Raw genomic sequence first — 22268 nt, forward strand, 5'->3', positions numbered from 1 at the left:
ACTCCCACGTCGACCCTGCGTTCTTAATCGTTCCTTCCTTTTGGCAGTTCTGCAAATGCACCCAGGCTGAAAACCGGTTCCAGAAGCTCCCCTGCCTCACTAATGTCCAAGCCCAAAGGCAGCTGATGATTACCAGCCTGCCCTGGCCCCATCTCTGCCTCTGATGCAGAGCCCTCATCCAAGCCTTGCTCAGCCTCCAAGACTGGCCCAGGTTCCTCCTCAACCTCCTTGTTACTGTCCGACTCTGCTGCCAGCTCTGTCAGCCACCAGCGGGCCACAACAACACCCAGGACTTAGTAGGTGATTATTGTCCAGTTCCTATCCATTTAGAGAGGGCTGTAAAGCACTGTGAAGTGGTGTATAAGTCTAAGTGCTATTGCTTTTCTAAGGAACCTTTATCTGATGGTCTCTTTGGAGATGAATCTTCCTGAGGGATTGCCCCTCTAAGAAGGGAACTTCCCCTTTTCCTCAGAGCTGTTCAGCAGCCATTTAACTCAGAGGCTTCCAGACTCAAAACAGCACCAGAGAGAACAGCACAAGTGTTCTTGCGAATTCTGCAGTATAGAAATGAAACAAATGATTATTATTCTCATTAATACAGGGAGGCGGTGGCTCAGTGGCTAAGACGCTGAGCTTGTCGATCAGAAAGGTTGGCAGTTCGGCTGTTCGAATCCCTAGCACCGCGTAACGGAGTGAGCTCCCATTACTCGTCCCAGCTTCTGCCAACCTAGCAGTTTGAAAACAGGTAAAAAATGCAAGTAGAAAAATAGGGACCACTTTGGTGGGAAGGTAACAGTGTTCCATGTGCCTTCGGCATTTAGTCATGCCGGCCACATGACCATGGAGATGTCTTCGGACAGCGCTGGCTCTTCGGCTTTGTAACAGAGATGAGCACTGCCCCCTAGAACCGGAAATGACTAGCACTTATGTGCAAGGGGAACCTTTACCTTTATTTTCATTAAAGCTTCTGTTTCCATACTTCAGCCTGCCTTTCATTGAGGCGTATATGGCACGAGCCAGAAAGAGGGTTGTGAAAATATCTACAGACCCCCTCAAACCCTGGACATAAATTGTTTCAACTCCTTCCCTCAAGAGGACACTATAGGGCATTGCATACCAAAACAACCACACACACAGTTTCGCCCCCATACTTTTCCTCTGCTATAAACAACTAATTCCCACAACACCATCTATGCCCTAAGGCTAGGCTGTCAAACCACATAGTAGGGCTATATTACTATCATCCTTCTCATCTTTCCTATTACCTATTCCTTTAGCATCTTATGACTATAATTTTGTGGTTTGTATGACTTATGTTGACTGCTTTTATTTAGTATTCTATTATGATTTATGTTGGTTGCTTTTATTTAGTATCCAATGACTATCACTGAATGTTGTATCTTATGATTTATGATTGAATTTTATGATTACGATCATGATTTTTCACTTGTTGCTTGTATGTGCACTGAAAGCTTATGCACCCGAAACAAATTCTTCGTGTGTCCAATCATACTTGGCCAATAAAGAATTATGTTCTATTCCATTCCCTATTCTATTCTAATTCCTAATTCTAATATAATATTAATCCTTATTCTATTCTATTCTTATTCTATTCCATTCTAATTTATATATTCGTTCCATTCCCTATTCCAGTCCATTCTTTGTTCTGTTCTGTTCTATTCCAATTCCTAATTCTAATCTAATGTTAATCATAATTCTATTCTATTCCTAATTCCTATTCTATTCTATTCCATTCCATCCTAATCTCTATATTCCATTCCATTCCCAATTCCAGTCAATTCCCATTCTATTCTATTTCAATTCCAATTCCTAATTCTAATCTAATTGTCAGATCTCTGACAGGCACCCCCATTCAAATGATAAATCTCTAGCCACATCTCTTAGAGTAAAAAAGATTGATTTATTAGGAGCTGGTCTGTCGGCGTTTCCGGTTGCAGCTGACTCTTGACAAATCATTAATTTCACCCTTGACCCTGATCTTCCCCCCACTCCTGGATGTATATTCTCCAATAAGACACATCCATAGCCAAGAATCATCAATCATGCTCTCCAGTAATAATTTTGAGTGCCAGAGGCTTCGGTTGCCAAAGCAATTATCTCAAGCATTTAAGGAATGCACTGCTTTCCTCCCTCGCTTTTTGCTGACAACTAAAAAGACCAAAGTATTTTTTAGTTTACACTCATAATTCTATTCTATTCCTAATTCGTATTCTATTCTATTCCATCCTAATCTCTAAATTCCATTCCATTCCCTATTCTAGTCCATTCCTATTCTATTCTATTCCTAATCCTAATCATTATAAATTCTAATTTGGAAACTTAGAAAAGCAGGCTATTGGTCACCTATTCCTATTCTATTCCAACTCCTAATTCTAACCTAATATTAATCCTATTTCTATTCTATTCCTAATTCCTATTCCACTCCATTCCATTCTAATCTGTATAGTCCATTCCATTCCCTATTCCAATCAATTCCTATTCTGTTCTATTTTATTCCAATTGCAATTCCTTATTCTAATCTAATCTAATATTAATCATAATTCTATTCTATTTCTAATTCGTATTCTATTATATTCCATTCCACCCTAATCTCTATATTCCATTCCATTCCCTATTCCAGTCAATTCCTATTCTATTCCAATTCCTAATTCTAATCTAAATATTAATCATAATTCTATTCTATTCCTAGTTCATATTCATTCCATCCTAATCTCTATATTCCATTCCATTCCAATTCCTAATTCTAATCTAATATTAATCATAATTCTATTCCATTCCTAATTCACATTCCATACCGTTCCATCCCATCCTAATCTCTATATTCCATTCCATTTCATTCGATTCCAATTCCTAATTCTAATCTAATATTAATCATAACTCTATTCCATTCCTAATTCACATTCCATACCAATCCATTCCATCCTAATCTCTATATTCCATTCCATTCCCTATTCCAGTCCTTTCCTATTCTATTTTATCCTAATCCTAATCATTATAAACTCTAATTTGGAACCTTAGAAAAGCAGTTTACTGGTCACCTATTCCAACTCCTAATTCTAATCAAACATTAATCCTAATTCCTATTCTACTCCATCCCATCCTAATCTGTATATTCCATTCCTAAACTAAGAACACACACACACAAACCCACCTTGTTTTTCCAACCCCTTTCCAAAGACGCTCCTTCAGAATATGTCCCCGCCGCTTTGGAAGCGTTTTCTCATTCAAGGCAAAGCTTAAAGACCGGAGGGAGCTGTCCGGGGCTCCAGTCAAGAGCCTCCCCGGAGCGGGGACTCGGCAGCCCAGCTTTTCCTTGCTGCCCCGCCCGGGATGCCCAGCTAGGAAGCTGCAGGCGGAGACTCCCAGGCAGGCAGGGAATTTGCTTGCACAGGCACCCGCAGGGGAAAAGGCGGCTCTGCCCTTCGCCCGAGCTCCGATCCTCAAGCGAGCCACGCAGGGCGAAGGATCCGCGCAGCTCCTTCCCACCCAGCCCAGCCCAGCGCGTAGCTGCAGCCGCGCGCATGCGCCTTCCTCCCAGGCAAAGGCTTTTTCCGCCAGCCGGGGTGGAGGGATTTGGGGGGGGGGAGTTGCGAAAGCACCGAGAGGGTCTCTCTCCTAGAGAGGCCCTCGGCCACTTCCGGGTTCCCCCCCCCGTCCGGGTTTCTTGTTGAGATTCGGAGGGGGGGTGGAGGGCTCTTTCCTGCTGAGCCAGGGAAGCGGATGGCTGTGTCAAGAGGGCGCCCGCGGGCGCGTCCTTGTTTTCAGGCTGGGATGCAAAAGGGGAGAGGGCGCCCCAAAGGTGACCGCCGAGGAGGAATTAGGGGGTGGCAGCTTGAGAAGAGGGTGGGTAAAGGTGGACCCTCCGTACCGCAGTTGAGAGTATAGAGAATAGAAAATAGAATAGGGAATAGAATAGAGAAGAGAATAGGGAATAAAATAGAATAGGGAATAGAAAATAGAGTAGAGAATAGGGAATAGAATAGAGTAGAGAAGAGAATAGGGAAGAGAATAGAGAAGAGAATAGGGAATAAAGTAGAATAGGGAATAGAAAATAGAGTAGAGAATAGGGAATAGAATAGAGTAGAGAAGAGAATAGGGAATAGAAAATAGAATAGGGAATAGGGAATAGAATAGAGTAGAGAATAGGGAATAAAATAGAATAGGGAATAGAAAGTGGAGTAGACAATAAGGAATAGAATAGAGAAGAGAATAGGGAATAGAAAATAGAGTAGAGAATAGGGAATAGAATAGAGTAGAGAAGAGAATAGGGAATAAAATAGAATAGGGAATAGAAAATAGAGTAGACAATAGGGAATAGAACAGAGAAGAGAATAGGGAATAGAAAATAGAGTAGAGAATAGAATAGAGTAGAGAAGAGAATAGGGAATAAAATAGAATAGGGAATAGAAAATAGAGTAGACAATAGGGAATAGAACAGAGAAGAGAATAGGGAATAGAAAATAGAGTAGAGAATAGGGAATAGAATAGAGTAGAGAAGAGAACGGAATAAAATAGAATAGGGAATAGAAAATAGAGTAGAGAAGAGAATAGGGAATAAAACAGAATAGGGAATAGAAAATAGAGTAGAGAATAGGGAGTAGAATAGAGTAGAGAAAAGAATAGGGAATAAAATAGAATAGGGAATAGAAAATAGAGTAGAGAAGAGAATAGGGAATAAAACAGAATAGGGAATAGAAGATAGAGTAGAGAATAGGGAATAGAACAGAGAAGAGAATAGGGAATAGAAAATAGAGTAGACAATAGAATAGAGTAGAGAAGAGAATAGGGAATAAAATAGAATAGGGAATAGAAAATAGAGTAGACAATAGGGAATAGAATAGAGAAGAGAATAGGGAATAGAAAATAGAGTAGAGAATAGGGAATAGAATAGAGAAGAGAATAGGGAATAAAATAGAATAGGGAATAGAAAATAGAGTAAACAATCTGGAATAGAATAGAGAAGAGAACAGGGAATAGAACAGGGAATAGAGAATAGAGTAGAGAATAGGGAATAGAACAGAGAAGAGAATAGGGAATAAAATAGAATAGGGAATAGAAAATAGAGAATAGGGAATAGAATAGAATAGAGAAGAGAACGGAATAAAATCGAATAGGGAATAGAAAATAGAGTAGAGAAGAGAATAGGGAATAAAACAGAATAGGGAATAGAAAATAGAGTAGAGAATAGAATAGAGTAGAATAGGGAATAGTAATATAGAATAGAAAATAGAATAGAGTAGAGAATAGGGAATTCTGAGTAGAGAATAGGGAGTACAGTAGAGAAGATTATAGGAAATAGTATAAAGTAGAGAAGAGAATAAGGAATAAAATAGAATAGGGAATAGAATAGAGTAGAGTGGAGAAGAGGGAATAAGAATAGGGAATAGAAAATAGAGTAGAGAATAGAATAGGGTAGAATAGAGAATAGGGAATAGTAGAGTATAGAATAGAAAATAGAGTAGACAATAGGGAATAGAATAGAGAAGAGAATAGGAAATAGTATAGAGTAGAGAATAGAATAGGGAATAAAATAGAATAGGGAATAGAAAATAGAGTAGAGTAGAGCAAGGGTTGCCAACCTTTTGGATCTCAGGGACCACCAAACTCATAATTTTAAATCCCGTGGACCAGAGATCCTGGGAAAATCCCCCAAAAAGTCTGCAGGAAAATTCCCCACCCCGTTTTCCTACCAATCGATCATTATTTGGGAACACAGGATATAGTCTCCGGCTCCATTCTCGGGAGGGAGGGAGAGAGACTTTCGGCTTCATGCAACGAAAGAAGCAGAAGTCTTTCTTTCTCTCTCCCAAACTCCACCAGTAATGAGTCTTTGTGAGACTTTTCGCGCCGGCGCAGCCTCTTGGAGCAGGATGCCTTGCAGGCTCCCAAAGACTCATTTCTGGCAGAGTTCGGAGGAGAGAAAGAAAAACTCTTCTTGCATGCAGCCAAAAGCAGAAGAAGAAGCCAGTGGCCAGGCCAGGCGCATGGGCAAGTTCCCCTCCCCCCGCCCTTTCACACTTCCCCTCACTACCTCATGTTGTTTGCAATGCAAGCAACGCAAGCCTTGTGTTCCCGTGGGCCATGTGGGCAGCGTAGCCTTTTGTTCCCGTGCAGCCTGGATTAATTGCTTTGCGGGGGGAGTGCTTTGGGGTGACTTTTCTCTGTGGACCATCAAAATTTTCTCATGGACCACCAGTGGTCCCTGGGCCACTGGTTGGCGACCACTAGAGTACAGAATAGGGAATAGAATAGAGAAGAGAATAGAGAATAGAATAGAGTAAAGAAGAGAATGGGGAATACAATAGAATAGGGAATAGAAAATAGAACAGAGCAGAGAATAGGGAATAGAATAGAGTAAAGAAGAGAAGAGAACAGGGAATACAGAAGAGAATAGGGAATAAAATAGAATAGGGAATAGAAAATAGAATAGAGTAGAGAATAGGGAATAGAATAGAGAAGAGAAAAGAGAATAGAGTAGAATAGAATAGGGAATTAAAAATAGAGTAGAGTAGATAATAGAATAGAAAATATAGTATAGTATATAGTAATCTATATATTTAAAAGCGAAATCCCACTCATGCATCATCACAAAATCTCCAGAACCGTAAAGTCTATGAACCTGAAATTTGGCACATATGTTCCTCTGCTTCTAGGTGCTCACTAAGAAAGGATTTTTCAAAAGAACCATCAGAGCATTAGTATTTGTATATTATTATTAACACACTCTGATGCTAAGGAATTCTACTCCCCGTCCCCACCTGAAAAGAAATCTGTTCCAAATGCAAAACACAAGTAGTAGAGAGGAGTTTCAGTTTCACAGCACCAATCAGCTTTACTACAGAATAGTTGAGCTAAGCCATGCCCAGGCTCCTTGCTGTCTCCTTGCTCACACAGCAAATACTGCTTCAGTTTCCAAACAGCCCTCAATACTCTCACACACTGATAGGACGCTAGCCAGATGAATACCGATGGATGCTGGTAGGCAGAGGCAGAATTTTTTTCCCCTTATTTTCCTCCCCAAAAACTAAGCCTGATCACATAGTTTCATAGCAAAGCACGGGTATTGAGCTAGTTATAATGTATGATATAGTATAATTATAATATGTATATAATGTATAGTACGTAATGGAATGGATAATATATCATTATAGTCACTTTCCTAACGGAAACTTTCTCTTGTAAAGAAAACACAGTTTTAAAAAGACGCCTTTGGAGAGAACAGGACCGCTGCCTCCCCTCTGCCCTGCATGGAAAACGCAGCCTTTCTCCCCTTTGCCTCCTGAACACCTGCATTGCACATGGAATCCACCAGAGGGCTCCCTCTGCCAAGCCAAGGGAACACAGTGCACTTCACCATTGGGCGGCTAGAAGACCACAGCTGGCTTTCCAGACGAGGAGGAGGAGGAGGAGGAGAAGGGAATGACATCACAAAGCTTTGCCACTCTAGGATGCTGCACTCTCTCTCCCCGTCACCCTTTGAGCTTCGCTGCAGGTAAAAGAAAATGCTGCGGGGGGGATGTCTTGTGGGGGAGACAGCCAGATGTGGCCCCTAAGAGAGGAAAAGGAAGGGGGTCTCTTTCCATGCAAAGGGAGGCGGAGGGGGAGGGGTCCTCACCCTGGAGGAAGGAGAGACACATGCCAAGTCCTCATCCCAAGTTCAGTCTTCTGAACCCCCGGGAACGGGAGACCCCAAAGTCCATATTCCCCAGCTGGGAGCGGGAGAGCCCAAAGTCCATGTACCCCAGCTGCCCCTTTCCGTGCAAACAACAGGCGGGGGGGCGGGGGGAGAGAGAAGCAGAGGACCAGCTGAGTTGCCCAGAAGAATGCCAGGATGGGGGGGGCTGGGTGAGTCCTTCCCACCCCGTTTTCTGGGAACAGCCAGAGTGAACGGAGAGGGAGAGGCAAATCTCAGGCAGGAGATGCCCCAAAGGGGGCCAGATTCGCACCAGATGCTGCATGAGGCTCAAAGAGAGCCGAATCCTTCACAATTCAGCCTGTCTTAATGGAGTGGAGTGGAGTGGAGTGGAGTGGAGTGGAGTGGAGTGGAGTGGAGTAGAGTAGAGTAGAGTAGAGTAGAGTAGAAAATGGCATGGCATAGCGTAGCATAGCATAGCATAGCATAGCATAGAATAGAAATGATGGGGTGGGGTGGGGTGGAGTGGAGTGGAGTGGAGTGGAGTGGAGTGGAGTGGAATGGAATGGAATGGAATGGAATAGAATAGAATAGAATAGAATAGAATAGAATAGAATAGAATAGAATAGAATAGAATAGAATAGAATAGAATAGAAATGATGGGGTGGGGTGGAGTGGAATGGAAATAGAATAGGATAGGATAGGATAGGATAGGATAGGATAGAATAGAATAGAATAGAATAGAATAGAATAGAATAGAATAGAATAGAATAGAATAGAATAGAATGGAATGGAATGGAATGGAATGGAATGGAATAGAATAGAATAGAATAGAATAGAATAGAATAGAATAGAATAGAATAGAATAGAATAGAATAGAATAGAATAGAATAGAATAGAATAGGTGGAGTGGAATGGAATGGAATGGAATGGAATAGAATAGAATAGAATAGAATAGAATAGAATAGAATAGAATAGAATAGAATAGAATTCTTCATTGGCCAAGTGTGGTTGGACACACAAGAAATTTGTCTTTGGTGCAGTGTACATAGAGAAAAAATAAAACGCATTCATCAAGAATCATAAAATACAGCGCTTAGTCATAGGTTACTAATCATACTAGGGAACAATAAAAAACAATATAAATTGTAAAGATGCAAGCAACATGATTACAGTCATAAGTTGGAGGAGATGGGTAATAGGGAGGATGAGAATAATAATACTACTACTAATAATATATAGTTTGACAGTGTTATGGGAATTAGTTGTTTAGCAGAGTGATCGCATTCAGGGTTTCCCCTTAAAACTCTTGTTTTAAGAGAGGGAGTGAAGGCAGGACAGCATCTCCAGACCCTGTTTGAGGGGGTTGCACTTGGCTCCTACCATTGGCTGACCCGTTAAAGCTCAGGGGGTGTTGGGTGAACCTTCCTATGCGTAAGATATTTTATTTATTTATTTTTATTTTATTTATTTTGATTTGTCAATTGCTTACAAGATAATAGGTATAAATATATACATAGTTACGAATACGTGAAATGGGTACATATAAGAAAAATAAAAGAAACAATAGGACAGGGACGGTAGGTGCGTTGGTGCGCTTATGCACGCCCCCTACATGACTTGGCTACATGACTTGGCTATATGACTTGGCTCTCCGAAGGTCAACCCTGAAAAAGGGAAATGGAGCATCATAAAGCCGGGGACGCGTCCTAAAAGAGGGACGCGGTGGCTCAGTGGCTAAGACACTAAGCTTGTTGATTAGAAAGGTCGGCAGTTCGAATCCCTAGCGTCACATAATGGAGTGAGCTCCCATTACTTGTCCCAGCTTCTGCCAACCTTGCAGTTCAAAAGCATGTAAAAATGCAAGTAGAAAAATAGGGACCACTTTGGTGGGGAGGTAACAGCGTTCTGTGCGACTTCAGCATTTGGTCATGCCGGCCCACATGACCATAGAGACGTCTTCGGACAGCGCTGGCTCTTCGGCTTTGTAACGGAGATGAGCACCTCCCCCTAGAGCCAGAAACGTCTAGCACGTATCTGCAAGGGGAACCTTTACCTTTCTCTATTTTTTTCAGAGGTATATTTTTTAACAAGGGGAGGGAACTCTGCACATGCTCTGAAGAGCCCCCTTCAAATGAACCCTTACCTTTAAAGCCAGGGTCGTGTCCTTGCCTTTCATTTGGAGTTTCATGGTTTGCTAATTTGTTTGGGGTTTGACTTGTTGCATGAACCCTGCTTGGAGGTGAATATAGGTCTAGTTTTTAAAAAGCAATCCCTTCCTTGTGAAAAAAAAAAAAAGAGAAAGAAATAGAAAATGTTCCAACATTTCAGGACTCTGAATCCTTGATGAAAATAAAATATTTTTCAACCGTGCATCGCAAGCACTCAATGGGATGCTCAATACCATTGCAATCCCATATCCGGTCAGAAAAATATTTTCCTTCCATGGGGATTGATATTGCTCAGTGGTTCAATCCACCACTTTCTAATTCTTGGGATTAAGTTAAGGTCATATGAAATGAGAATATTGCTATTTTTATTGTCAGAGTACCTTTATTGTCAGAGTGAGATTGGCTGAGCATCCCTTCGTGCACCCTCCCACACATACAACTCCCAGTGCTGACGTACCTTTGAAAGAAAACCAGGAAGCCTGTAATGGTAGAAATCTGTCTGGCAAGAACAAAGAATGCTTATTCACAGGGAATATGCACCTGTAAAGCCTGTAACAATTCTGGGTGATTAGAAAGCTGCTAAAAATAAGAGTTAGACAAGAAAAATCAAATGCACAGGTACAGTATATGTGGTACCTTGCTCAATAGTACCGACGGTGAGAGGAATCTCGGACAACCATTTAAATGTGAGCCAGTCATGTGCAGCAGCTGCCAAAAAAGCCAACACAGTTCTAGGCTGCATAAACAGAGGGATAGAATCAAGATCACGTGAAGTGTTAATACCACTTTATAAGGCCTTGGAAAGGCCACACTTGGAATACTGCATTCAGTTTTGGTCGCCACAATGTTAAAAAGATGTTGGGACTCTAGAAAGAGTGCAGAAAAGAGCAACAAAGATGATTAGGGGACTGGAGGCTAAAACATATGAAGAACGGTTGCAGGAACTGGGTATGTCTACTCTAATGAAAAGAAAGACTAGGGGAGACATGATAGCAGTGTTCCAATATCTCAGGGGCTGCCACAAAGAAGAGGGAGTCAAACTATTCTCCAAAGAACCAGAGGGCAGGACAAGAAGCAATGGATGGAAACTAATCAAGGAGAGAAGCAACTTAGAACTAAGGAGAAATTTCCTGACAGTTAGAACAATTGATCAGTGGAACAACTTGCCTTCAGAAGTTGTGAATGCTCCAACACTGGAAGCTTTTAAGAAGAGGTTGAATGACCATTTGCCTGAAGTGGTGTAGGGTGTTGTAATGACGAGGCAGTCGAGTTGTTTGATCATGATCAACTGAACCATGATGATCTTTATTGGAGTCTAGTCTTGCATTTATACACATTTTTAATTATCCCCCCTCATTGGTTAACTTTGGTTACTGCTTAACTTTCGTTACTGTTTAGCATAGTAATTAACACAATTAATTATCTCTAGTTAAAGTCTAACACAGGTTTACTTCCTCTCTCTAATCCTCCTTTAGATTAGTGACTTTGTTTGCCTGAGTTGTATTTGCTTGGAAATGTTCTTTATCTGAGGTTTACCATCCGAGATTGGAACATTCCTGCAATTACAACTCTACAGTAGGGTTTCCTGCCTAGGTAGGAGGTTGGACTAGAAGACCTCCAAAGTCCCTTCCAACTCTGTTGTTCTAATATAGACATCTTGCAGAGCTCAGCTAGAAGTTAAGAATAGAGATGGCCTGGAGCAAACAGAGTGTGTATTAGGTAATTCCTGGAGCGTTCATTAGCCAAGACTTAGGAACAGGGATTGGTAGAGACTAATGGAATAATTGTTAGATCATTACTAAAATGTTTATTAGATGGTATTTCTTATACATCCTGCCTTATCCTGCCTTTAGTTTTCTAACAGAAGAATTAATCGGTAGAATGATTTCCCTCCAGAAGTTATGGGTGCTCCAACACTGGAAATTTTAAAGCAGAAATTGAACAAGCGTGGTATAGCGTCCCCCGCTTGAGCGAGGGATTAGATTAGAAGACCTCCAAGATCGCTTCCAACTCTGTTGTTCCGTTCTGTTCCGCTCTGCTTATTTTCTTTTCCATCTTAGATGCGCAACCTGGAAGCCATTTGTTCTCTTCATGTAGAGATAAAATTATCTATTGCCTGAAGAGGGCTGAACGTCCAACTAGCAACAGAGCTGCAGCGGCAGAAACAGTGCTTTGAATGCAAATTTGTTTGGAGAGCCAGCCACAAGATCCCTTGGACCCATTTGGCGTTGCCTTACAGGGGAGAGAGAAAGAGAGAATGGAGACGCAACCTTCAGTGAGTGAGGGAACTGGAAGAGGTTGTTCTGTTGTTCAGCCTGGGGACTGCAAGGAGGTCTGGCCAAGAACTGGGCAGAAGGTCCTGGAGAAGGAAACTATTGTCCCTTCAGAACTTCAATCCTGGAACTTCAGGAGCGTCCAATACCAGGCTTCTGAGGATCCCCGAGGACTTTGCAGCCAACTCCATGACTTTTGTAGTCGATGGTTCAAAGCAGATAAGCGTACCAAAGCCCAGATGCTGGACCTGGTTGTTTTGGAGCAGTTCCTGGCTCTTCTTCCCCTGAAGATGGAGAACTGGGTGCGAGAGTGTGGAGTAGAGACTAGCTCCCAGGCGGTGGCCTTGGTGGAAGGCCTTTTCCTGAGCCAGGCAGAGGAGCAGAAGGAGCAGGTGAGAGACCTCCCCTTTGGGAGCCCAGAATGGAATTGTCAGGATTCCGGAGATTGCCCTAATTAAATCATGAGCCTTGAGCCAAGCTTCAAAAGAAACCAAAAGATTTATTAGGAGCAACATGTCCGGCATTAATCTGTATGAAGCCAACTCTGGCGTACATAATTTACAATCAGACGATCCGGTAGCTTAGCTACAATCTTTGTAAGATAAGTATTGGAATGTATTTCTGGTTTTAAACGGCTTTACTGCTCCTTCATATTCCCCCCTGCCCCCGCTTGTTTATGGCAACTCTAAAACAAGCATAGGAATGCTTTACAAGTTGACAGGAATAAAGAATGTGGTTGACTTTTTCATCCTTCCCTACCAGAGGTTTCTGGCACTCATAATATGTGGAGATGTTTCCATCATTCTTGTAGGATATTGTTTCGTTACTTATTTTAGAAAATTGGCATTTCTTGCTTACTTTCCACCCTCACTGTTGAACTGTGGAGGCTTTCAAGAATCCATTTCATGTTGCGCGATGTCCACTAATTCTTCTTTTTTTCCTGTCTCCTATTTCAAAGTCTTTCACAATGGGTATCAGATATCCTGAGGGAAGCAGGAATCCATCAAAATCCACTCAGGAGCTGTTCTTGAGGAGCATTTCTCTGGAAGATCCAAGTCAAGATATTTTGGGAGGTAATCAAAGGTCCTCCGTTCTCCAGAAAGTTCCAAGCTCTCTCCTCTTCTGTAAAACATGTCTTCTTCTTTTACCAATTACGCTTTTTAAAATTCTGTTTTTACCTCACAGGGAAGACTCAAGTGGAGTTGTCTTCTCTTTATGGTGCAGCTGAAACAGTGGTTGAACCTCCAACTCAAGTAAGAGGAGCAAATTCATTCATTAAATTTATCTTCTCCCTTTCCTTCAGAAAGTCATAGTGGTAAACAGAGCTTTCTCTCCTTCCATGCTCTAGAAAAAGAATAGGATAGGATAGGATAGGATAGGATAGGATAGGATAGGATAGGATAGGATAGGATAGGATAGGATACTATACTAATACTATACTATACTATACTATACTAATACTAATACTAATACTAATACTAATACTAATACTATACTTTATTGCCACTTTGAATATACACTAATTGGCATACATTAAAATGAAATTATGCTATCCTGCTTGGAAAAATCCAAGGAATTTTTCTCTGCTTCCTCATCTTCACTCAGCCAATGACTCAGACAGAAATGATAGATGGAAGGAAGGGAGAAAGGAAAGAGAGATGATATATACATATAGAGAAATGATAAACAAATAGATGATAGATAGATAGATAGATAGATAGATAGATAGATAGATAGATAGATAGATAGATAGATACAATTATATAGATGATAAAGAGATAGATATAGATGATAGATATTTAGAGAGGGAGGGAGGGAGAGAGAGATGATAGAGAATAAATAGAAAGATAGATGGTAGAGAGAGATTAGATAGATAGATAGATAGATAGATAGATAGATAGATAGATAGACAGACAAACAAACAGACAAACAGACAAAGAGAATAGATAGAGGATAGAGAGAGATGATAGAGATGTTAGATATAGAGGGAAATTATAGAGGATAAATAGAAAGATAGATGGTAGAGAGAGATAATAGATAGATAGACAGACACACAGACATAGAGGATAGATGGATAGAAAGAGATGAGAGAGAGAGAGAGAGAGAGATCCATAAGGAAACTAGGATTGCTTTCATTGAAAGGCACCGAAAGTCTTGCCACATCAATCGTTGATTAAAATTACCTGAATTATTTCTTCATTCAAAGCCTATTTTTTTTCATCTCACCCTTGGAATCCTATCAAGCACAGCCATTTAACCTAGTGTATATCTTTGCTTTGGGAAAACCTCCTTGAGCCTATTTGGTTTCTTTGTTTCCCTGTTCAGGAGGGTCTTGTGTCCTTCAAGGAGGTGGCTGTGTATTTCTCTGAGGAGGAGTGGTCTGAGCTGGATCCGGACCAAAAAGCCCTCCATTGGGAAGTCATGATGGAAAATTATAGGAATGTAGCCTCACTAGGTAAGTAGGTTGGCTGCTCCCCAGTCAGAGAGTTTTGTGATTAAAGGCCATCAGCGGTTTCATATTAAAAAGTTTCTAACCAGGTGTTCCAAAGGTGCTTTTTTCGAAAGGCAACTGGACTTCCTTTGTTTTTCCTTGAAAACATTTTGCTTCTCAGCCAAGAAGGTTCTTCAGTTCGGACCAAATGGTGGAGCATGGAAGGATTTATCTTCCATCCCATTCCTTCCAAATCCTTCCATTCTCTACCACTGAATCAGAACTGAAGACGTTTTATCACTATCTATCTACCCATCAATCAATATCCTATCTGTCTGTCTGTCTGTCTGTCTGTCTGTCTGTCTATCTATCTATCTATCTATCTATCTATCTATCTATCTATCTATCTATCTATTTTCCATCCCATTCCCATACCATCCAGTCAGAAATGAAGAAGCTTCTCTCTCTCTCTCTCTCTCTCTCTCTCTCTCCCTACCTACCTACCTACCTACCTACCTACCCACCCACCCACCCATCCATCCATCTTCTATCTATTCTATTCTATCTCTTTTCCATCCCTTTTCTGACAAATCCTTCCATTCTTTATTATTCAGTCAGAACTGAAGAAGCTTATCTATCTATCTATCATCTATCTACCTACCTATCCATCCATCCATCTTATATCTATTCTGTTCTATCTTTCTATTTTCCATCCCATTCCTTCCAAATCCTTCCATTCTCTACCACTGAATCAGAACTGAAGATGTTTTATCACTATCTATCTACCCATCAATCAATATCCTATCTGTCTGTCTGTCTATCTATCTATCTATCTATCTATCTATCTACCCACCCACCCATCCATCTTCTATCTATTCTATTCTATCTCTTTTCCAGCCCTTTTCTTCCAAATTCTTCCATTCAGTCAGAACTGAAGAAGCTTATCTATCTATCTATCTATCTATCTATCTATCTATCTATCTATCTATCTATCTATCTATCCATCTATCTATCATCTATCTATCTACCCATCCATCCATCCATCTTCTATCTATTCTGTTCTATCTTTCTATTTTCCATCCCATTCCTTCCAAATCCTGCCATTCTCTACCACTGAGTCAGAACTGAAGAAGTTTTATCTCTATCTATCTAACCCATCAATCAATCTGGTGGTGAATGCAAAAAAGAATGCAAATGAACATCTGTCTGTGAGGAGTACAAATCCTTCCATTTCCCCACCATCCAGTCAGAGCTGAAGAAGCTTCTTGGTTGAGAAGCGAAGCATCTTCAAAGAAAAACCAGAAAGTCCAATTGCCTCTTGAAAAAGCACCTTTGGGGCAGCCAGGACCTGGATGGTTGAGGAGCTCCATAGACAGTAGACTTGATGGTGCCCCATCACAAAAATAATTGTGAGGGGTTATTGAAATGAGGGGTCCTTGGTGTTCTCTGAACTTGATTGTTTTCTTGCAGACGTTTCATTTTCCAAACTAGGTAACATTATCCGTTCCAGTGAAGAGTGAGACCAAACCTCACCCCTTGCTGGCACTGAGGGTGTTATTGTTGTGGTTAGCCAGCAGCAGGTGCAGATGGCTGAGGAGAGCGATGACTCTGATGAGAGGCTAGGACCATCAGGGAGTGGAGAGATTGTGGGGGCTGGCAGCAATGATGAGGAGGTTCCCGAGGAGCCTATGCGAAGTGCATGTGCAGAAGGATTACTCAGGGGAAAGAACAATTACAGCAGCACAGGCGACTCGGGAGTAAGGCTGCAAGGTAATGGCCCCTCCCTCAAGAGGATAAAAGCCAAGTTTGAAAAAGTGTTCTTTGCAGAGAGCAAAGAAGCTCTTAAATTCAACTGGTGGACATCTTAGTTTGTGTTTGGAGAATTTTGTAAATTAGTGCTTATCTCTGGGGTTTTGGCAGCCTTGACAAACAACTTGGCAAGGCTCTTTCTTGTCGGAGCTAATTAGTGGAAAGCAGCCTTCAGAACAGAATTTGTTATTAAACTTTAAAAGGTGGGGGCTGCTGTGTTTGCTCTTTGGGAACCTGGTTGGGTCAGAACAGTTGTCTAGGTTGGGTAGCAATAGGTTCTGACCCAAACCTTGTTCCAAGGAAACAAACACCAAACGGAGGTAACAGCAAAACCTTTTAATGATTCTTTACGAATTCTGTTCCTTCCCGGTTAAAAGGCTATTAAAACTAATTGTCTCTGACTAGAACGAGCCTTGCCAAGGTTGTGCAAGGCTACCAAGAACACTAAATAAAGTTGCCAAGAAATATTTCAAACACAAAGAGTCTCCAAACACGAACTAAGATAGTCCGAACGTCCACAAGGCTTGAGTGCAAAAACTTCTTTGCTTCTTGCAAAGAACTCTGGTTTCTCAGCTGGCTTTTATCTCCTAAGGGAGGGGCCATTACCTTGCAGCCTTACTCCTGAGTCACCCATGCTGCTGCAGCTGCTCTTTCCTTTGAGCAGCCCTGTGCGCATGTGCACTTGGCACAGGCTCATCAGGGATTTTTTCATCACTGCTGCCACCCTCCACAATCTCCAAAGGCAGCACCCCACTCCCTGATCATCCTGGCCCCATCCCTGCATCACACGCAGGCCCCTCATCTGAGTCCTCACTCTCCGAGGCCTCAGCCGTCCGCACCTGCTGCCGGCAAACCACAACACAATAGCAATAGACTTATATACCACTTCACAGTGCGTTTACAGTCCTCTCTAAGCAGTTTACAGAGTCAGCCTATTGCCTCCAACAATCTGGGTAATGAAATGTCTGCAAATAAAACAACAAAGCTCAGAGGGCACCAAGGACCCCTTTAAATGATCTTATCCAAAAGCCACAGCTTTTCTTTCTGCAGCATGGAGGACACTGGAGATCCCCAATGTCAGATCTTACATCCACCTGATACCAGGCATGGTCCTGTGTTTTGAACATACCCTGATAGACACAGGCAGAAGAATCTGTTGTGGTTCGCCGGCAGTCTGTGCAGACCGCAGTGGAATCGGACAGTGGGGAAGAGTGGGGACCAGTCCAGGAGTCTGGAGAGGACTCGGACGAGGGTCTGATGCAGAGATGGGGCCAAGACCATCTGGGAATGGGGTACTGACTCCGGAGCCTCCGGAGTCTGGCAGCAGCGAGGCAGAGGAACAAGGGGAGCCTGTTCCCAGTACATGTGTGCGCAGAAGGCAAGAACAGCTGAGACAAAAGGGGTAAGACTGGGAGGTGACTGCCCCTCTCATAAGGTGAAGAAACCTTTGCAGGAAGCAAAGTCATTTGCTCAGTTTGGATTAAACCTTGAAGCTCTGTGTGGACTTTATATTTCAGTTGGTTTTTTTATAGTTCATTTGGCACTTTAGTTTTTGGCAGCAATTCAAAAGAGAGAAAGGTGCGTGCTTCTCTCGAGGGACTGTTTGGGACTCATTACAGGCTGGGAATGAACGTAATCCCCAGTGTTGAAATAAAACCAGAGTTGTTTTAACTAAGCATGTGCTTAATTATGGACTCCGAAGCCTTGGTCAGAACAGAATCACAAAAAGCTAAAATGAAGAAGACTTGAGTGGGCGGAGGGCTTAGTTTTGGTAATGTTCACAAAAGATGCAACAATGATGGTTGATCCCACTTGCTCCTCAGTTTGTATTAACCTTCCTTCCTTCCTTCCTTCCTTCCTTCCTTCCTTCCTTCCTTCCTTCCTTCCTTCCTTCCTTCCTTCCTTCCTTCCTTCTTCCTCCTTCCTCCCTCCCTCCCTCCCTCCCTCCCTCCCTTCTTTCTTTCTTTCTTTCTTTCTTTCTTTCTTTCTTTCTTTCTTTCTTTCTTTCTTTCTTTCTTTCTTTCTTTCTTTCTTTCTTTCTTTCTTTCTTTCTTTCCCCTTTCTTCTAAGCAGAGGATGAATGGGAGATGCTCAGTTCCGGGCATGAACCAGCAACACCATTGCCAAAAGATAAGGTGAAAACTGCAGAGACGTTTTTTGGAAAGCAAAATTCTGAGGAAAAACGGTTAAAGGGGGAGCTGGGAACGCACCCTACTTTACCTCATGTAGATATCAGTGACTTCTTGGGTAAAGAGGATCACCCAGAAAAAGAAGGTTGGCCAGAGTGCGGAAAAATACTCACAGATGAATCCGGATTATGCGACTGCTGCAGAAGCCACACGGCAGGGAAACAAAACGAACATGGAAAACGTCCCAGAAGGACCTTCTCAGTTACTCTACATCAGAGAATACAAGGAGAGAAACCGTATAAATGCCTAGAGTGTGGGAAAAGCTTCAGGGACTCAAGTTACCTTACTTCCCATAAAAGAATCCACACAGGAGAAAAACCCTACGAATGCAAGGAATGCAGAAAGAGCTTCCGTTTTGCACAAAGCCTCACATCCCATAATAAGATCCACACAGGCGAGAAACCCTATGAATGTCCCAAGTGCGGAAAGACCTTCAGTCAAAAATATCAGTATACCGTACATAACCGAAACCACACCGGAGAGAAACCGTATAAATGCACAGATTGTGGGAAACGCTTCACTAATTCAAGTTGCCTCACTTCCCATAAAAGGATCCACACCGGGGAAAAACCATATAAGTGCCCGGAATGTGGAAAGAGTTTCAGAGCTTCAAGTTCTCTTGCTGCCCACAAAATGATCCACACCGGCGAGAAGCCCTACGAATGCAAGAACTGCGCAAAGAGTTTCAGACAAAAATGTCAATATATTGTACATAACAGAATCCACACCGGGGAGAAACCCTATAAATGCACGGAGTGTGGAAAGAGCTTCCGCTCAGCAAAACACCTCCCTTCCCATAAAAGGATCCACACCGGGGAGAAACCGTTTGCGTGCAAGGAATGTGGAAAGACCTTTAGTGAAAAACATCATTTTACTGAACATAACCGAATCCACACTGGGGAGAAACCCTATAAATGTGCTGAGTGTGGAAGATGTTTCACTGTGTCAAGTTCCCTCACTTCCCATCAAAGGATCCATACTGGGAAAAAGTCATACATCTGCCCAGTGTGTGGAAAGGGTTTTACCCAGCACCAGTCCCTTTATGAGCATAGAAAAATTCACTCAAGGGAAACACATAAAAAGAAACAGGGTAGAACCGTATAAGCAAATTGTCAACAATTTTGGACTCTGCGGTCCTTGAGCTATATTTATTACTGTGGGGAAATGAAATGTTAGGGAATGAATGGAAGAGAAGATGGAATCATGATTCTGAGGAAAACGGAGAATAAATATGACTGAATTCTTGAGCAATGTTGAGCATTTGTTATATAGAGCCCTGAATCTGGTCTTTCTTAAAATATACACCTTGGAACCCTTCTCAGATTACTGACCACTAGAAGCACCTAACATAGTGATATAACATTGTCTCTGACCTTCGATTTTGCTCTTTTTGTAGCTCTATTTACATCTATTTAGCTGTATTTACACCCTAGATCAAGTGTCTTCTAACTTGGCAAGTTTAAGACTTGTTGTGGTTAGCTAGCAGCAGGTGCAGATGGCTGAGGAGAGCGAGGACTCTGATGAGGGGCCAGGACCATCAGGGAGTGGACTGCTGCCTTCAGAGATTGTGGGGGCTAGCCGCAGTGATGAGGAGGTTCCCGAGGAGCCTGTGCCAAGTGCAAGTGCACGAAGGATTGCTCGGAGGAAAGAACAATTACAGCAGCACAGGCGACTCGGGAGTAAGGCTACAAGGTAATGCCCCCTTCCTCAAGAGGATAAAAGCCAGGTTTGAAAAAGTGTTCTTTGCAGAAAGCAAAGAAGCTCTTAAATTCAACTGGTGGACATCTTAGTTCGTGTTTGTAAATTAGTTCTTATGTCTGGACTTTTGGCAGCCTTGATGAACACTTTGGCAAGGCTCTTGTCGGAGCTAATTAGTGGAAAGCAGCCATTTATCTGTAAAGGAACAGCATTTGTTATTAAACTTTAAAAGGTGGGGGCTGCTGCCTTTGTCTGTGTTTGCTCTTTGGGAACCCGGTTGGGTCAGAACACTTGTGGACTTCAACTCCCAGAATTCCTGAGCTAACATGACTGGAGGAGGAATTCTGGGAGTTGTCCACAAGTCTTGAAGCTGTCAAGTTTGAAGACCCCTGCCCTAGATAATAGGCTCAAGATCCAGATGGTTCTTGACGGATTAGAACACTGGGCCCTATCTAACAAAATGAAATTCAATGTAGAGAAAAGTACAGTCTTATACTTAGGCAAGAAAAATCCAAAGTACACATATAGATTGGGTGAAACCAGGCTCAATAGCAGTAACTGTGAGAGGGATCTTGGAATCTTAGTGGACAACCAGCTAAATATCAACCAGCAGTGTGCGGCAGCAGCCAAAAATGCTATTACAATCCTAAATTGCATTAACAGAGATACAATCAAGATCAAGTGAGGTACTAATACCACTTCATAAAGCCTTAGTAAGACCACACCTAGAATATTGCATCCAAAGGGTGTTGAGACTCTAGAAAATAAAGTGCAGAGAAGAGCAACCAGGATGATTAGGGGACTGGAGACTAAAACATACGATGAATAGTTGCAGGAACTGGGCTTGGCTAGTCTAGTGAAGAGAAGGACCAGGGAGACAGGATAGCAGTCTTCCAATATTTGAGGGGCTGCCACAGGGAGGAAGGGGTCAAGCTATTTTCCAAGGCACCCGAAGGCCAGACAAGGAATAATGGATGGAAGCTAAACAAGGAGAGATTCAACCTGGAAATAGGGAGAAACTTTCTGACAGAACAATCAACCAATGGAACAGCTTGTCCTCAGAAGTTGTGGGAGCGTCATCCCTGGAGGCTTTCAAGAAGATATTGGACTGCCATTTGTCAGAAATGGTGTAGGGTCTCCTGTTTGGGCGGGTGACCTACAAGGTCCGTTTCATCTGTTAATCTGTTAAATCTCTGTCATTGAACATTAATTATAAGGGCTGTCAAAACTTTCCATTCTCTTTTATTTAGTCTTCAGGCTTTCTCATCTGTTGAAATGACCAAAAATAAAAATAAAAATGCCGGTTTTAAGCCACAGATGGGCAATCTTAGCTTTGCTGTCATCATGTAATTTCCTGAATAAAGATCTCTTTTGGTTATCATTCTTTTAAGGACTAGTCTCAGAATTGTTTAATATAACGTTTCATTCTTGGTGCTTCATTCTTTCTTTTTAAATGCGCCATTTAACTCATACAGGACAGGAATTTGGACAGCATTCCAGAGTTACAAAGTACGAGATAAAAGGTTTCCTTCCCTAGATCCCCAATAATATTTCCCACTTAATGACAAAGCCATGGTTGCATTGGGGGTTGAAGCCCAGCCCCATATGCTTTTAGGAATTCCATCCAAAGCTGAGATTCTCTGATTTAGAAAGGAATTTGAACCATCCGTGATTGATCGGGGTAAGTTTTTCTCAGAAGAGAAAGTAACACCAATAAGATCAAGGAGCTTATAGTGGACTATAGAAGGAACAGATCAAACATCCAGCCCTTGCTTATCAATGGAGACTGAGTGGAGCAAGTGGCCAGTTTTAAGTTTATGGGTGTTACCATAAAAGAGGATCTGACCTGGGACGCCCACATTGCAGCCCTGGTCAAAAGGGCCCAGCAGGGATTATACTACCTAAGACTTCTCAGAAAACAACAACAGAATGAAAAACCGCTGGTGACCTACAGCTGCACCATAGAGAATATCTTAACTTACTGCACCTCTGTATGGTTTGCCGATTGCACAGGGTTAGATAAGGACAGCACTCCAGGGGGTT

General features: G+C 42.1%; 3 protein-coding genes across 7 annotated transcripts in view; 2 read left to right on the plus strand and 1 right to left on the minus strand.

The window, feature by feature from the left end:
* The window catches only part of LOC148126636 (vomeronasal type-2 receptor 26-like), a 142237-nt gene that overhangs the window by 102873 nt on the left and 17096 nt on the right, over positions 1-22268 (plus strand). The window lies entirely within an intron of this gene.
* LOC113451238 (uncharacterized) overlaps positions 1-22268 on the minus strand; it is a 176876-nt gene that overhangs the window by 7997 nt on the left and 146611 nt on the right. The window contains exon 1 of one of the 3 annotated variants that reach the window (XM_087927851.1): positions 3173-3680. The exons of 1 other annotated variant lie outside the window; for it this stretch is intronic. The gene's annotated coding sequence lies outside the window, so the exon portion shown is untranslated. Of the gene's footprint in view, positions 1-3172; positions 3681-22268 lie in introns of those variants that run through there. One more of the 3 variants, XM_087927852.1, reaches the window with a different exon arrangement.
* On the plus strand, positions 7202-21606 carry LOC113451248 (zinc finger protein 213-like). Of its 3 annotated transcripts, none has more exons than XM_087928020.1 (6): positions 7202-7513; positions 11886-12490; positions 13057-13171; positions 13284-13351; positions 14424-14553; positions 18412-21606. In XM_087928020.1, exons 2-6 carry the CDS (start codon positions 12002-12004, stop codon positions 19629-19631), a joined length of 2022 nt encoding a protein of 673 aa, XP_087784146.1. In that variant the 5' UTR covers positions 7202-7513; positions 11886-12001; the 3' UTR covers positions 19632-21606. The 3 variants fall into 3 exon arrangements, with proteins under 3 accessions (XP_087784146.1, XP_087784145.1, XP_026578403.2); XM_087928019.1 differs by lacking the exon at positions 7202-7513 and adding an exon at positions 8562-9088; XM_026722618.2 differs by lacking the exon at positions 7202-7513 and having other exon boundaries at positions 12012-12490.

This window comes from Pseudonaja textilis, chromosome 2, assembly GCF_049901715.1.
Source record: "Pseudonaja textilis isolate UNSWEBS1 chromosome 2, rPseTex1.2, whole genome shotgun sequence".
NCBI lineage: Eukaryota > Metazoa > Chordata > Lepidosauria > Squamata > Elapidae > Pseudonaja > Pseudonaja textilis.

Excerpts from the sequence above, each read along its gene's own strand:
- LOC113451248 (XM_087928020.1), top strand. The coding sequence starts at position 12,002 with ATGCAAATTTGTTTGGAGAGCCAGCCACAAGATCCCTTGGACCCATTT. Across the intron at positions 12,491-13,056 it reads CAGAGGAGCAGAAGGAGCAG|TCTTTCACAATGGGTATCAG; the intron begins GTGAGAGACCTC and ends CCTATTTCAAAG. Across the intron at positions 13,352-14,423 it reads TGGTTGAACCTCCAACTCAA|GAGGGTCTTGTGTCCTTCAA; the intron begins GTAAGAGGAGCA and ends TTCCCTGTTCAG.